The sequence below is a fragment of the Carcharodon carcharias genome, chromosome 1 (assembly GCF_017639515.1).
Source record: "Carcharodon carcharias isolate sCarCar2 chromosome 1, sCarCar2.pri, whole genome shotgun sequence".
NCBI lineage: Eukaryota > Metazoa > Chordata > Chondrichthyes > Lamniformes > Lamnidae > Carcharodon > Carcharodon carcharias.
This window is the reverse complement of record NC_054467.1, coordinates 214743873-214760634: the sequence shown is the minus strand read 5'-3', so window position 1 is coordinate 214760634 and position 16762 is coordinate 214743873. Positions and strand designations below refer to the sequence as shown.

At 40.7% G+C, this 16762-nt stretch overlaps 1 protein-coding gene across 1 annotated transcript in view; it reads right to left on the bottom strand.

Annotated features, from left to right (window-relative positions):
- nars1 (asparaginyl-tRNA synthetase 1) overlaps window positions 1–16762 on the bottom strand; it is a 36005-nt gene that overhangs the window by 5361 nt on the left and 13882 nt on the right. The window contains exons 5-14 of the mRNA XM_041198753.1: window positions 16329–16418; window positions 15423–15501; window positions 13822–13892; window positions 13434–13520; window positions 9480–9701; window positions 8577–8776; window positions 7339–7474; window positions 6970–7083; window positions 2945–3076; window positions 646–777 (exon numbers count right to left, since the gene is read on the bottom strand). Of these exons, the coding sequence (XP_041054687.1) occupies window positions 646–777; window positions 2945–3076; window positions 6970–7083; window positions 7339–7474; window positions 8577–8776; window positions 9480–9701; window positions 13434–13520; window positions 13822–13892; window positions 15423–15501; window positions 16329–16418 (1263 nt within the window). The remainder of the gene's footprint in view (window positions 1–645; window positions 778–2944; window positions 3077–6969; window positions 7084–7338; window positions 7475–8576; window positions 8777–9479; window positions 9702–13433; window positions 13521–13821; window positions 13893–15422; window positions 15502–16328; window positions 16419–16762) is intronic.

The following is a 16762-nucleotide window of genomic DNA, read 5'->3' as shown; positions in this document are numbered from 1 at the left end:
TATAAAAGGTATCAAAAGGTAACCTACTCCCAAAAAGCTGGGTCTAAGAAAAGAACCCACATCAGGAGACAGGAAGGGATAATTGACAAGAAAAACAATTTGGGGAAAAAAATCTAAAAATCAGGGAGATCAAATTAACTTTTAGGGTGAAAATTCCATGTTACAAAAATGTCAGAAAAATCTAGAAACTAAAAATGAAGAATCTGAATAGACCACATTAAAAAATTCAGAATTAGTGTATCACTACAAGCGTTTATCAAAGTTAGGAATAAACAATTACAGTTACACCGACCAAATCTTTTATTCTCACAGCAAGCTTTGGTTTGGGGTGGGGAGAGGTGAGAGCAGGAGAATGGACTTTTATTTTTCCTATGCTGGCTGAGATTGCTAAATATACTTATTGGGTAATACAAACCTAAACAGGCTAAGGGGTTCTCAGGCTTTGCATCGAGAAATATAGACATTGGGAGGTTCCACAAGTACCACTTGCACATATGTGCAGAAAATGGATGCCTGCAGATACTCTCAGAAGAGTTAGGTATCTAACCAAAACAAGAAATGCAAAGGACAGTCCCTAAAATTTCCCTGTGAAACAGAAAGGCTACGAGCTTCTTTCGATAAATTAACAAACACTGTTCAACTTACCTGGTCAGTGTACCAGTAATATGGAGTCGGATCAATACCTTCACGTTTGTAACCATCCAACAGCTCCTCACTGTCCCAGATACGCATCGACCCGCCCACAATTTCACCAACATTTGGCATTAACACATCAACCTCACAAATTAAAGGAAAAATATTTGATATTAGTACAGCATCTTAAATCTGAAAAAAGACTTAGTTTGTTCAAGGTATGTGGATGTTACTGGCAATTTATTGTCCTTCCCTAATTTCCCTTGAGAAGGTAGTGGTGAGCCGCCTTCTTGAACTGCTGTAGGTACACCCACAGTGCTGTTACAAAGGGAGTTAGTTCCAGGATTTTGACCCAGTGACAGTGAAGGAAATGACGATATAGTTCCAAGTCAGGATAGTGAGAGACTTGGAGGGGAACTGGCAGATGGTAGTGTTACCACGCATCTGCTGCCCTTTCTTTCTAGGTGTAGAGGTCACTAGTTTGGAAGATGCTATCGAAGGAGCCGTGGCGTGTTTCTAGTGCATATTATGATGCAACTGCATCCACTATGTGCTGTGGTAGAGGGACTGAATGTTCAATGTGGTGGATGGGGTACCAATCAAGATGGCTACTTTTTATTAAATAGTGTCAAGCCTCGAGCTGTTGGAGTTGCTGGACTCATCCGGGCAAGTGGAGAGTATTCCATCACATTCCTGACTTGTGCTTGGTGTTGGACAAGCTTTAGGGAGTCAGAAGGTGAGGTACTCACCACTGAATTCACAACCTCTGATCTGCTCTTGTACTCACAGTAATTATGTGGCTGATCCAATTAAGTTTCTGGTCAATGGCAACCCCTCGGGTATTGATGGTGAGGGATTCAGCGATGGCAATATTGCTGAGCATCAAGAGGAGATGGTTAGATTCTCTCTTGTTGGAGATGGCCACTGCCTGGCACTTGTATATCACGTTGCTTTTCACTTGTTAGCCCAAGCCTGAATGTTGTCAGGTCTTGTTGCTTCAGTATCTGAGTCCCATATGGGACTCAACACTAATCACTGGTGAACATCCCCACTTCTGACCTTAGTGAACCAGGACATTAGTGAGCCAGATAGGTTTTCACAACAATCGATAATAACTGTCATCATGGTCACCATTACTGAGACTAGCTTTATACTCCAAATTTATTAACCGACTTCAAATTCCAGCTGATGTGGTGGGATTTGAACCTGTGTACCTAGAACATTTGCCTGAGCCTCTAGATTGCTGGTCCAGTAACATTACCACTACACCACCATCTCCCCCTTACTGATTCTTTTGGTAGACAGTGACACTTGCTGGAGTGTGTTCATGTATGGCAAGTGGGTAAGAACAAGATCAGTCTCAACGGCCATGTCCACACTGCCTAGTTCCAAATATGAAGAATTACCACTTAAAGTGAACAGAGGAAGCTGACATCACTTGAACAAATACCTTCAAGAAAGAAAATGGAAACGTGCAAATGAAAATCTTTCCAAAGAAATTAATTTGTACGCCTTATAAAAAAATGTCACTAATGCATTCAAACATTCACTTAACAATTCCCACATCTTCTCCACTTTTATAATATCATCAATATCTGCTTCTGAGTACATATGACACTGAAACCTCTCGTTGGTGCCTTTGTCTCCTCTAGACTCAGCTACACCAGTGCTCTCCTAGTAGGATTTAATTATCCATCTTCCATGAACTGACTCATTCAAAAATTTGCTTCCTGTATCCTAGTCCATACCCATTCATATTCACCTATCATAGACATCCTTGAATACCCATCGCTTCCCTGTTCCCCTATGCCTTAAATTTAAGATTTTCATCCTTGTTTTCCAATCTCTCCATGACCTTGCCTTGCGCATCACTGAAATCTCCTTCAGCCCTACAACCCTTCCTCAATTCTCCAACTTCTTTCCTCTGTGCATTCCACTTCCTCTTTGTCTCAGCATTGCAGGAATGGTGATCCTTTCATCCACCCTAGCCCGGTGGGCTGGAATTCCTGCTCCAAACTCCTCAGCCTCTCTACCTTCCTTAAAGCCCACCTCTCTGACCAAGTCTTTGGTTACCCCTCCCAAATTCTGCTTCTTGGGCTTCCTTTTGGACTTGTCATACAATCTTGTGAAGCACTCTTGAGCTATTTCTCCAGGCTGAATATTTTATTATTGGTGGACAAATGACAGCAATGATAACATGTCAAATATAATTCCTCGTTTAGATACACATGTAACCAAGCAATTTTAGGATTGGCTTCAAATACAGATCCACATTCACTTCATATCACTGCAAAATCTAAAGTGTTCTCACAGATTCAGTCAGCCGACGATCCTCTGGGCAGCGTTGCATGTAGAAGGATTTGATCTCAGCAGGAAAACGACACAGGAGTATAGGCTCATTGATTGCGTCAGTCATCAGCCTCTCTGGAGCCTCTGGGATATCCTGTGAAAAAAGCCAGATGGGGTTCAGCTCATCCAAAGGTGGCAGGGTAAAAACTCAAAACATTGAAAGTTAACTGCACTTCAGGAAGACCAAAGTGGGCTTTAGAATCTGCGATAAAAGCAAAAAACTGCAGATTCTGGAAGTCCAGAACAAAAACAAAAATACCTGGAAAAACTCTTAAAAGAACCTTTTAGCCTATTTCGATCCCTTCCCCCACTAGGGCTATCTGTACCTTTATCATCACATTCCTTAGATAATATCACCAGCTTCAACACCTCTTTGTCCTTTTGTCTATGACATATTTTGGTTATCTCCACCTACCGCTGGTCCTCTATCCAGCTCTACCTGTCCCACCCCCCATTAAACCAGCTTATATTTCACCTTTTTTATATTTTTCCTTAGTTCTGTTGAAGAGTCGTACGGACTCGAAACATTAACTGTGTTCCTCAATATTCAGTCCGGAATGCTGTAAAGTGCCTAGTCGGAAGATGAGGTGCTGTTCCTCCAGTTTGCATTGAGCTTCACTGGAACAATGCAGCAGGCCAAGGACGGACATGTGGGCATGAGAGCGGGGAGGAGTGTTGAAATGGCAAGCGAAAGGGAGGTCTGCGTCATTCTTGCGGACAGACCGAAGGTGTTCCGCAAAGCGGTCACTCAGTCTGCGTTTGGTATCTCCAATGTAGAGGAAACCGCATTGGGAGCAGCGAATGCAGCAGACTAAATTTTCTATTGAGTTCAACAATTTTAGATCATGAACTCTCTCCTCCATCCCCACCCTCTTTCTGATCCCCCTTTTTTCCAATAATTTATATAGATTTTTCTTTTCCCACCTATTTCCATTATTTATAAATGTATTTCCATCCATTGTTTTATCTCTGCCTTTTAGCCTATTTCGATCCCTTCCCCGCACCCCACCCCCAATAGGGCTATCTGTATCTTTATTATCACATTCCTTAGATAATATCACCAGCTTCAACACCTCTTTGTCCTTTTGTCTAAGACATATTTTGGTTATCTCCACTATCACTGGCCCTCTATCCAGCTCGACCTGTCCCACCCCTGCCCTTAAACCAGCTTATATTTCACCTCTTATCTATTTTTCTTTAGTTCTGTTGACTCTGGACTCGAAAGGTTAACTGTATTCCTCTCCGCAGCTGCTGTCAGACCTGCTAAGTTTCTTCAGGTATTTTTGTTTAGAATCTGCGAGATTGGTACAATTGCTGTGATCTACTCAACTGAAGCACAAATTTTGAAATAAAAAAAGGAGTTCCATCTGTCTCCAGACCGTGTACTTTTAAAAACAATTTCATATTAAGATGTGGGGCACACTGACTGGGAAGTATTTACTGCCTTTTGCCAGAGTCAATCACACAATGCAGAACAGTAACATAGGCTGAATGGAGGTGGCAGGTTCTCTTCTCTGAAGGACACTGGTGACCCAAGTGGGTTTTTAAACAACAATCCAGGTGCTTGCATGGTCATTTCCTTGTGTTAGCTCTCAAATTACCAAATTATATTTTTTTTATTCCTTCATGGGATGTGGGCTTCGCTGGCTAGGCCAGCATTTATTGCCCATTCCTAGTTGCCCTTGAGAAGGTGGTGGTGAGCTGCCTTCTTGAACCGCTGCAGTTCATGTGGTGCAGATACACCCACAGTGCTGTTAGGAAGGGAGTTCCAGGATTTTGACCCAGCGACAGTGAAAGAACGGCGATATATTTCCAAGTCACGATGGTGAATGACTTGGAGGGAAACTTCCAGGTGGTGGTGTTCCCATCAATCTGCTGCCCTTTTCCTTCCAGATGGTAATGGTCATGGGTTTAGAAGGTGCTGTCTAAGGAGCCTTGATGAACTCCAGCAGTGCATCTTGTAGTTGGTACACACTGCTGCTATTGTGCGTCAGTGGTGATGGAAGTGAATGTTTGTGGATGTGGTGCCAGTCAAGTGGGTTGTTTTGTCCTGGATGGTGTCAAGCTTCTTGAGTGTTGTGGGAACTGCACTTATCCAGGCAAGTGGAGAATATTCAATCACACTCCTGACTTGGGTCTTGTAGATGGTAGACAGGCCTTGGGGAGTCAGCAGGTGAATTACTCATCACGATTCCGAGCTTTTGACCTGGTCTAGTAGCCACAGTATTTATATGGCTAGTCCTGCTCACTTTCTGGTCAATGGTATTGAACATCAAGGGGCAATGGTTGGATTCTCTCTTGTTGGAGATGGTCATTGCCTGACACTTGGGGGTGCGAATGTTACTTGCCACTTGTCAGCCCAAGCCTGGATATTTTCCAGGTCTTGCTGCATTTGGACAAGGACTGCTTCAGTATCTAAGGAGTCAAGAATGGTGCTGAACAATGTGCAATCATCAGTGAACATTCCCACATCTGACCTTACGATGGAAGGAAGGTCATTGATGAAGCAGCTGAAGATGGTTCGGCCTAGGACACTACCCTGAGAAACTCCTGCAATAATATTCTGGAGCTGAGATGATTGACCTCCAACAACCATCTTCCTTTGTGCTTGGTATGCTTCCAACCAGTGGAGAGGTTCCCACCGCAATTCCAACTGACTCCAGTTTAGCTAGGGTTCCTTGATGCCACACTTGGTCACATGCTGCCTTGATGTCAAGGGCAGTCACACTCAGCTCACCTCAGGAGTTCAACTCTTCTGTCTATGTTTGAACCAAGGCTGTAATGAGGTCAGGAGCTGAGTGGCCCTGGCAGAACCCAAACTGGGCATCAGTAAGCAGGTTATTGCTAAGGAAGTGCTGCTTGATAGCACTGTTGACCCCTTCCGTTACTTTACTGATGATGGAGAGCAGACTGATGGGGCGGTAATTGGCCAGGTTGGATTTATCCTGCTTTTTATGTATAGGACATACCTGGACAATTTTCCACATAGCCAGGTAGATGCCAGTGTTGTAGCTGTACTGGAACAGCTTGGCTAGGGGTGTGGCAAGTTCTGGAGCACAAGCCTTCAGTACTATTGCTGGAATATTGTCAGGGCCCATAGCCTTTGAAGTATCCAGTGCCTTCAGCCGTTTCTTGATATCACGTGGGGTGAGTCGAATTGGTTGAAGACTGGCATCAGTGATGCTGGGGACCTCCGGAGGAGGCAGAGATGGATCATCCACTCGGCACCTCTGGCTGAAGATTGTTGGAACTGCTTCAGCCTGATCTTTGGCACTGGTGCGCTGGGTTCCTCCATCATTGAGGATGGGGATATTTGTGGTGCCTCCTCCTTCAGTGAGTTATTTAATTGCTCACCACCATTCACGACTGGATGTGGCAAGACTGCAGAGCTTAGATCTGATCCGTTGGTTGTGGAATTGCTTAGCCTTGTCTATCACTTGCTGCTTATGCTGTTTGGCCTGCAAGTAATCCTGGCATGCACTTTTCATTGCGTGGAATAAAATTGTAACAAAAACATTAGTTCAGGAGTGTAAAGGTTAATGGCCTCAAAAGACACCAAAATGCTGCATCCTGAATTCCTGTTTGTTCCATCTTTGGTTGATTATAATCTAATAAATTACAAACCTAAGTACTCAATTTGCAAAAGAAATGCTTACAGCAGCAATGTAGGGGAATGTATTGAATTCAGCACCTAGATGAAAAATCTTATTAGCAGGATGTAACGCTATTTGTGAGCCATTCAGTAAAGTCAAATTTTAAACATAAACTTTCTATATTAAAATGTGTCATTATGAAAAATTAAATAAAAATGCAATTTCAAGCAGAAGCTACCAAATTCATAACACAAGTTCAACAACAGTTCTTGAATAAGGATTCCAAAACATGCATAACAGCATTTCAATGAGTTATTGTCTAAACATCTCTACCCTGTGAAACATTTGCCCACTCGCAGTAGAAAAATGATCAAACTGCAGAAAAAAAAATTACTTCTCCAAATTCGTAGAAAGTGCCATCATCTTTCTTAATATCATGTTCTTTCAGCCAAATGATGGCATCTGTGTAGTTCATTCTTTTGAAAGGGCGTTGAGGAGGCTTGAAATCCTAATTTAAAAAAAAACACGAAGAAAAGGATTAAAAGAACAGAATTTCACAATGAACTGAATATCATTTCAGTTCATCTAAATTATTTTCTAAAGACATGAAGCTTTAAACATAATTTTTCAAAACTGACTGTTTTATGTTAATACGCACTTTTTTTTAAAGCTTGCAACTTCTATACAGATGTCAGTATAAAGCTCCCTGTAATACAGCTGAATAGGTTATTTGCAACATAAAATATAACAAATGTTTACATACTGGGTTCAATTCACGCACAAGATCCCCATAAGGTGACTTCAGGATGCGTTCAGCCACATCACAGACAAGGTCTTCCAAACGGTTGAGAAGTTCATTGAAAGTAATGAATGGACATTCTGCCTCAACATGAGAGTATCTAGAAATTTTAAAAGAACAAAATTGATTCAATTCTCCTATATTTCTAGTTCTCCCAACTGTTAAAGTGTCTATCCAGTGAATATATGTTTGGTTAACTGGGCAATGTTCTGGCTATTACGAACTGATCTGGGGAAGGATCTTTGCCTGAGATACCACAACAGAGAGATTGTTGGACTTTGGCGGTCTCTAGCCCTGAGAATTACCTGCAGCAATGTCCTAAGGCTGAGATGATTGGTCTCCACTGGAGGGTTTACCCTTCAACCGCCATTAACTTCAATTTTACTAGTGCTCCTTGCTGCCAGACTCGACCGAATTAAACCTCAAGCTCGTGGGCTGTTATATGACTCGTATCCATGTTTGGCCTAAGGCCAAAATGAGATATCACAAAATTGTGCTCACTTAGGTTAAGAAAAGCTGAACAAGCAAGTGAGATTTGGCATGTTTTAAGACTGCAGGCACTTCCCCAAAGACTCAGGCATTAATCTGGCTCTGCACTTGGGAAACCTCCAATTTTAATGTTGCATCTTCAAACACTAAGCAATGTGTTCGATGACATAGCCTGGAATCAAATAAATGAATGCTCGCTTTTTATAAGTATTATTGATGGATACCAATCATATTATTCTCATGACATTCTTATTTCTTCCCGCATGTTAACTTTACATGATTTTAAAAGCATGGTTTAGGCAAACAATTTAAAGTGACCCACTTACCACAACAGGCAACTACTTTGTGCAATAAATAGACTTGAAAAATGAATTAACATTGATAGTGACCTATGGTCTAATCATAAAGGATTCAAAGTCTTTAGGAGCAAATTGTTACATAGATAATGTTGATTCGTGGTGAAATAATTTTCACATTTAGGTAAGACAATATTCTAAGTGAGCAGAACAGTGGTAGAAAGATTTATAAAGTTTTTGTCATTCACCCATGTTACACACCAGTCAGAAATTCCACTAGTTTCAGTTCCTGGCTCCATCTTTACATAAATTATACTTGCACACTTTACTGGGTTTTACATCCCACCACCTCTAGATGAGAATCAGGGTTGGTCCCTGTTAGCTTGCTAATGTATATAGAGAAGAAACAGTACTAACTCTGCAAGGTGTCTGCGTGTCCGAGACTGTTCGGCACGGTAGGACTGAGCAACACAGAAAACATCTCCAAGTGCAGGGATACAAGTCTCCAAATACAGTTGAGAAGATTGCGTCAGGAAGGCCTCTTCACCAAAATAATTCAATTTAAATAGTGTAGAACCTCCCTCAACCTGTGTCTGCACCAAGGTAGGTGGTGTAACCTGCAATTATGAAGAAGTTCACAAAATCATTAGTACATGGGGTAAAATAAACATCACCGTCCCCCATATGTTAGCTCACTGTGACTGTTTATATTGGTCATAGGTAGCTAAAATTCTGATCACAAGTCAGAAAAGTGCATGTTACAAAGGGATGTGAAATGTGAGGAAATCCACAAACTGAGTTACTTGAAGAAAAACTTAACAGATGCAAGACAGTTCCCACTTATCAACTGATAATTTTCCTATCGAGTAGCATCTACCTATCTCAGTTAAGGGGGCAGTATACAGTAGAAAGAAGGGAAAGCAAAATGAAACAAAAAAAACCTTAGGCCAATATATAAATTTTCAAGCCTATCTATTTTCTCAAATTAACATTCAAGACAATTGGTATTAATTGAATTACCAGAATTAAATAATTTGTGATCACATAATAATCCTTTCTGCTTAATGATTGTATTAACGCAAACAAAAACCTCACAACTTACTCTAAAATATCATACTTGAGGAGTAAATCACACTATGACCTGCTTTCAATAGTCACTTTCCATGGAGTTTTTCCACAGTAAAGTTTTGAACCCCATTAAAGTGACACCAAAGGAGTGATGACAAGATATTTGTGTCTTAATTCAATATGATTACATTCAATTTTACACCCCTTTGGACTATTACAAACAAAGCATGGAAGAAACAAAAAAAAACATACTTCAAAGTAGTTATTGTCAAAGTAGTGGTCCCTGAAGCACTGCACCACAGCAGAGCGCACTTTGAAGATTTTGGACAAGTTCTCTCCTCTGAGCATCATGTGACGGTTGTTCAGTTGCACATCTACATCAGATTCTTCATTAAGCAAATTATCTGCACCCCCTGCTGGAGCCAAACCGATCAGTTCCCAGTAATCACAAATCAATTCATGCCCTCCAGGAGCCTGGAAAAGTGAAATCATGCACATCAAATGGGGTAAAAGTACTAAATACTGACTATCTAAAATTCTCCATTTCTCAGCCAAACAATTAGCTCCAATACGCCCAGTAGCAACAGAGTTGTATTCAACCACAATTCAAAATCCTATTGCCAGGCAATTCCTTCATTCTACTATTACCATTAAACCAGGCTGGTTCAATGAAGAGTGTAGCAGAGCATGCCACGAAAAGCACCAGGTGTACTGAAACATGAGGTGCCAACCAGTCAAGGCAACACAGGAATACGTGCATCCTCAAAAGCAAAAGTAGCATGGAACATACAGAGCCAGGCGATCCCACCACCAACCAAGAAGCTCACACCACTCAGGAAGAAGCAGACTGCTGATAAGCACCTCATTCACCTCAAATTTTCAATCCTCTGCATCATCGGCACAACGCAACTGCATTAAATAACAAGTACAATATACATTGCAAGGATCCAGCATGGCTTCTTTGACAACACTTCCCAAACCCACAATCCCTACCACCTGGATGGTCAAGGGCAGAAATATGGGAACACCACCAATTACAAATTCCCCTCCAAGTCGCAGACCATCTTGACTTGGAAATATTTTGCCATTCCTCACAGTTGTTGGCTCAAAATCTTGGAACTCCCCAACTAACAGATGTGATGGAGCCGCCAGACTAGTTCCAAGGAATTTATCAGTCTTTATAGCCATCATTTTGTCTAGGTTTTTTTTGCTCCCATTAACTTTAGTAATATCATAAGACATAGGAGCAGAAGTTAGGCCATTCGGCCCATCGAGTTTGCTCCGCTATTCAATCATGGCTGATAAGTTTCTCAATCCCATTCTCCCACCTTCTCCCCGTAACCTTTGATAACTTACCAATCAAGAACCTATCTATCTCTGTCTTAAATACACTCAATGACCTGGCCTCCACAGCCTTCTGTGGCAATGAATTCCATAGATTCACCACTCTCTGGCTAAAGAAGTTTCTCCTCATCTCTGTTCTAATAGGTCTTCCCTTTACTCTGAGGCTGTGCCCACGGGTCCTAGTCTCTCCTACTATTGGAAACATCTTCCCCACGTCCACTCTATCTTTCAGTATTCTGTAAGTTTCAATCAGATCCCCTCTCCATCGAGTATAGACCCAGAATCCTCAAACATTCCTTAGCCTTTCATTCCTGGGATCATTCTTGTGAACCTCCTCTGGACCCTCTCCAGGGCCAGCATATCCTTCCTGAGATACGGGGCCCAAAATTGCTCACGATATTCTAAATGTGGTCTGGCCAGAACCTTATAAAGCCTCAGCAGCACATCCCTGCTTTTATATTCTAGTCCTCTCGAAATAAATGCCAACATTGCATTTGCCTTCCTAACCACCCACTCAACCTGCAAGTTAACCTTAAGAGAATCATTGACTAGGGCTCCCAAGTCCCTCTGCACTCCAGAGTTCTGAATTCTCTCCCCATTTAGAAAATAGTCAATGGCTCTATTCTTCCTACCAAAGTGCATGACCTCACACTTGCCAATGTGTATTCCATCTGCCACTTCTTTGCCCATTCTCCTAACCTGTCCAAATCCTTATGCAACCTCCCCGCCTCCTCAATACTACCTGTCCCTCCACCTATCTTTGTATCATCTGCAAACTTAGCCAGGATAACCTCAGTTCCTTCATCTAGACCACTAATGTATAAAGTGAAAAGTTGTGGTCCCAACACTGACCCCTGCGGAACTCCACTAGTCACCGGCTGCCATCCTGAGAAGGACCCCTTAACCCCACTCTCTGCCTCCTGCCAGACTGCCAATCTTCTATCCATGCTAGTACCTTGCCTCTAACACTATGGGCTCTTATCTTACTGAGCAGCCTCCTGTGCGGCACCTTGTCAAAGGCCTTCTGGAAGTCCAAATAGATAACATCCATTGGCTCTCCTTTGTCCAACCTACTCATTACCTCCTCAAAGAATTCTAACAGATTTGTCAGGCGTGACCTCCCCTTGATGAAACCATGCTGACTTTGCCTGATTTTACCATGCACTTCCAAGTATTCTGAAATCTCATCCTTAATAATGGACTCTAAAATATTACCAATGACCGAGGTCAGGCTAATCAGCCTGTAATTTCCCGTCTTTTGCCTCACTCCCTTCTTAAACAGGGGGGTTACATTAGCGATTTTCCAGTCCTCTGAGACCCTCCCTGACTCCAGTGATTCCTGAAAGATCACCACTAATGCCTCCATTATCTCTTCAGCTATCTCCTTCAGAACTCTGGTGTGTAATCCATCTGGTCCAGGTAATTTATCCACCTTCAGACCTTTCAATTTTCCTAGCACCTTCTCCTTGGTAATGGCCACCATACTCACCTCTGCCCCCCCGACTCTCTTGAACTTTGGGGATGTCACTCATGTCTTCCACTGTGAAGACTGACCCAAAGTACCTATTCAGTTCTTCCGCCATTTCTTTGTTCCCCACTACTACTTGTCCAGCGTCATTTTCCAGTGGCCCAGTGTCCACTTTTGCCTCTCTCTTACTCTTTATATATCTAAAAAAAACTCTTGCAATCTTCTTTTATATTACTGGCTAGTTTACCCTCATATTTAATCTTCTCCCTCCTTATTTCTTTTTTAGTTGTCCTCTATTGGTCTTTGTAAGCTTCCCAATCCCCTGGTTTCCCACTGCTCTTCTCCGTTACCCTTGAATATCACTTATATTGTGCTCTTCTACTACTGCTTTCCGTTGGTCTACAAAATTAGTCAACAAGTCTGTCATTTCCTTATTTACATTTGAAATATTACCTGCATCCATTTTTAAAGGACCCACATTATCTTTGAGTATCCTGTCTCTTTTAATTGTAATAACTGTGCTAATCTTATTATCTCACAGAAGTTTATTTCCTTTAAGGGGAGCTGGTGGTGTAGTGGCAAGGTCACTGAGCTAGTAATCCAGATGCCTACACTAGTGCTCTGAGAACATGGGTTCAAATCCTACCTTAGCAGCAGGTGGAATTTACATTTAAGGTCGAACTGCACTATCAAGTGTATGGTGGAGGCAGGTTCAATTGAAGAATTTAAAAGGCAGTTAGACAGCTATCTAAAAAGGAAGAATGTGCAGAGCTATGGGGAGAAGGTGGCAGAATGACACTGAATGAATTGCTCATTTGGAGAACCAGCACAGACACAATGGGCCGAATGGCCTCCTTCTGCACTGTAACATTTCTGTGATTCTGATTTTTTTCCCTCTTTACAGCACTTGATATTCTTTGGCTTCCTTTGCTGTTCTTCAATCTCTCAGATCAAAACTATTTTTTGCGCTTTTGAATATTCTTTCCTTTGGTTCTGTTGTGTCACCCCTCTATTATGGGACACTGTAAAAAGTCCATACTGGTGAAACACTCATTATATAAAATGGAGCATATGTGTATTACGGTCCATTAAGTGCAATATTTATATAATTTGCAGCTAAGACAATGCACGCATAAATATTTTGAGGTCCATTTTTTCTATAACTCACTTTGTCACTTCATGTTGGAGCTTTCCTTTGCCATAATATGTCATTGATATTTGATGGTTACTAAATGTATTGAAGTTCACCCTTTGAATCAACAAAAATGAAGCAAGTCTTTGTACTACAGGAAACCTGAATCAAATGGACGTAGGCTCCAGTTGAGCAAGGTAGGCTAATTTGCCTTTCTACATTCCCACATTCTTACACTCCTATTTATCGAAAATGTCTTTACCATTTTGCCTTCTGGCACAACTTTCAAGGTTCCATAAACTGCAATGGAGCTCTCTGTCGATAGCACTATTCCATTGTAGCACTGACACTGAAGAGAAAGAGAAGATATTAGAATTGGGTATATATATTGAAACAGGAACTTAAGATTGTTCTAAGAACTTGAATGTGAACAGAGAAAGAGATGGGAATTGCTCAAGGTTTTAAGTGAATCTGTAATTCATTTCAACGCAACAAAATTCTGCATTATGCAAACAATGCTATCAGTGCCAAATACTCATAAGGCAGCAGTAGTAAAAACCTAGGCCACCAGTGGGGTTCCCACACTTTAAAAAACAATGATTGAACATTTAATAAATTGTACAAGAATGACTGAAAATAAAATTTGTTACCAGCTCATCACTGAAGACACATTGCAGAAATCCTGTGCCATCACGCAAAACAACAAACATCAAGTTCTTCCCTGTTAAGATAAATACATATTTATATTTTCAATGAAGAATTATTTTGTTTATTGTTCTGCTTAGTTTAAAGGAACAATAGAAATAAAATTGATTTTGTCTGACACTGACTAAAGGAAATAGATTGTTTTTGCACAGGACGCACACGTGTCAATGGCATAACCATAATTTCTGTTTTATAGGCCCAGCATACAGGTTAAGATGCAAGGCCACAGAAAAATGGAGTAAACACAGGATGAAGTATGCAAAAACAATAAGACTACTGATTTGACTTTCAAAAATGGGACTTTATATTTAATTGTACGTTTGCATAAAAAATGTTATTAAAAAAGCAGAAATGGGAAACATTTGGGTCTTCTTTGCCATCAAATTATAGCGTGCTTATAGTAACAAACTTCTAAACCCTTGAAAATACATATTGCACTGCCACACTACATTGGGAGGAATTCCAACATACAACATCATGGAGTATCTCCCCATGTCATAAGATACCTATCTTAGACATGTTACCATTGGGAACTGAGAAAAAGGCCTAAAACTTCTGATAATAAAGAGAAAATTATTTTTCCAGATCTCTCAACAATTAATTTCAAAGCAAAGACATAGACGTCTTGAATCTGGGCAATCACTTAATTGCAAGGGGGTGTGTAGTATAGGCAACCAATAAAGTGTAAAGGACACAGAATTCTTACCACAGGAAGAGAATAATCTTTTACTTTTGAAGCCTACTGTAAACTGGATTCACACAATTCTCCAATTGGTAAGCTCTGATCTAAACTATTCTCAGGGCAATGTGAAAAAGAAATGGGGATGTGGGTGACATTGGAAAGAAAATGTTTATTACCCAACACCTAATTACTTAAAAATGGTGATGGTGGGTCTTCTTCCTGAACCACTTCAGTCCTTGTGGTGATGGTGCTCTTGTGACACTGTTAATCAGGAATTCTGACTGACACAGCATTCAGCAAAAACTAGACTCATGCCCACCAAATGGGAGGAAAAAAATCAAGCAATCATGTCCTACTCAGCTTCTTAGATGGCAGATCAAAACCAGCAATACCAATTTGCCCAACCACCATTATAACATACAATAGGGCATATCGTAGAGAAAAAAAATTCTTCCTCAACCTTTAGCTGACAGAAAGAGGAGAACTAAGAAGTGTACAGCTTAAATTATGTTTTAGAAAAATAGTAAAAGTTAAATGGTACTTTTTTTGGAACTGAAATGTAGAAGCTCCCTGTACAATAGATAAGATTTCAACCCACTGCATACAAAATAAAAGGCACCAAGTTTCAATTCTACACTTTAACGAATAAAGCTTTAAAGCCAAATTGGAAATGATTGGAGCTCAATTACAAATATTCCAGATAAAAAAGTAAACAAAATCACTTGCTACTTGGCCCAAGACACCTTTTGGTGACAACATTTGTAGTTAACAGTGTACAGTGTGCTTACAAATGCAACAACTGTTATTCTGCTCAACCCTTTCCTTAACTAGTATGCAAATTATTCCAAAAGGTAGAACACAAACCTTGTCTACGTAACCTGTGGACCCAGCCAAAGAGCTTCACTCGTTGCCCTCTATGTGCTTCTGTGTCTCGGATTTTTATCTATGATCATGGCAAGGAAAAATAAATTAAACAAGTCAGTGCAAAAACATATCCAATTTTGACTTGAAACTCAGAACATCAATAAAAGTTGTTGGACTTACAGCATTAGTACAGCAGGCTCAAGTGGCCAAATGGTCTACTCTTGCTCCTAAGTTCTTAAATGACCATCCTTGCTCCCTCTTACCTCCCCCACATCAAGCACTGTGTGCCTTTCTTCTATCTTGACTAAGTGTTGTAAAAGATTTGGATCCACTTCTATTGTCACAACCATGAATGGCTTTTCTTAGTAGCACTGTGAAACCCACACCCATATGACACAGCCACCGAGATATTCTTCCCAGCGTTCCAATATCCAATATCCCTACCTTTTTTCAGTGCTTTTTCTAAAAATGCCATTATGAAAAATCCTTCATGATAAATTAATTCCTTTAAGTTAAATGGGTTATGTCGTACCTGTCTGGAGCGGCTCATGAATAAAGAGACAGTTTGATATTTTACATTGGTTTACTCAAGTACTATATTAGTTCCTAAAATGTTTGGCTGAATAGGCTTTAAATTCTCTAATTATAAACATTGATTTCCTTGAAACATGAAAAGCACTGGAAGTCACAATTTATTTATTACTTACTTTGTTGAGTTGAAATCGGGGGTGGGAGGGAACCCCTACCCTAAAAAAAGTTTATCCTATGACATATTAACATGCTAGCACACAGACTGTTACAAAATTACCTAGGGGTATTGCCTAGTTCAAATTATTGTATGCATAGTTAATTTATTACACATTATAGCTGATGCGTTGTCAATTTTTAATTTGTACTGCCAATTACCTGATGTGGTTCTCCAAGACTAATATCCAGTTTAATAGCTATCTTTTTAGCCTCTTCCAGATTCTTCTCCCGCCGCAATGCATCTTCCAGCTATTGAAAAGAAAACAGATTTTGAAATGAGATATTTCATTACAAAGTAAAATGTGTACAGTTCTCCTCCTTCTCTAAATGCTAGCAAATACTATTAATTCCACAAAATTCCCACCACATCCTAACCCAGCTTCTAGGGTTCTACATGTTACACAGGGCATACAAGGTAAAAAACCATCTGTTTAGCCCAACTTGTTTGTCTTGATCAAAAACAGAATTACCTGGAAAAACTCAGCAGGTCTGGCAGCATCGGCGGAGAAGAAAAGAGTTGACGTTTTGAGTCCTCATGACCCTTCAACAGTTTTGAAGGGTCACGAGGACTCAAAACGTCAACTCTTTTCTTC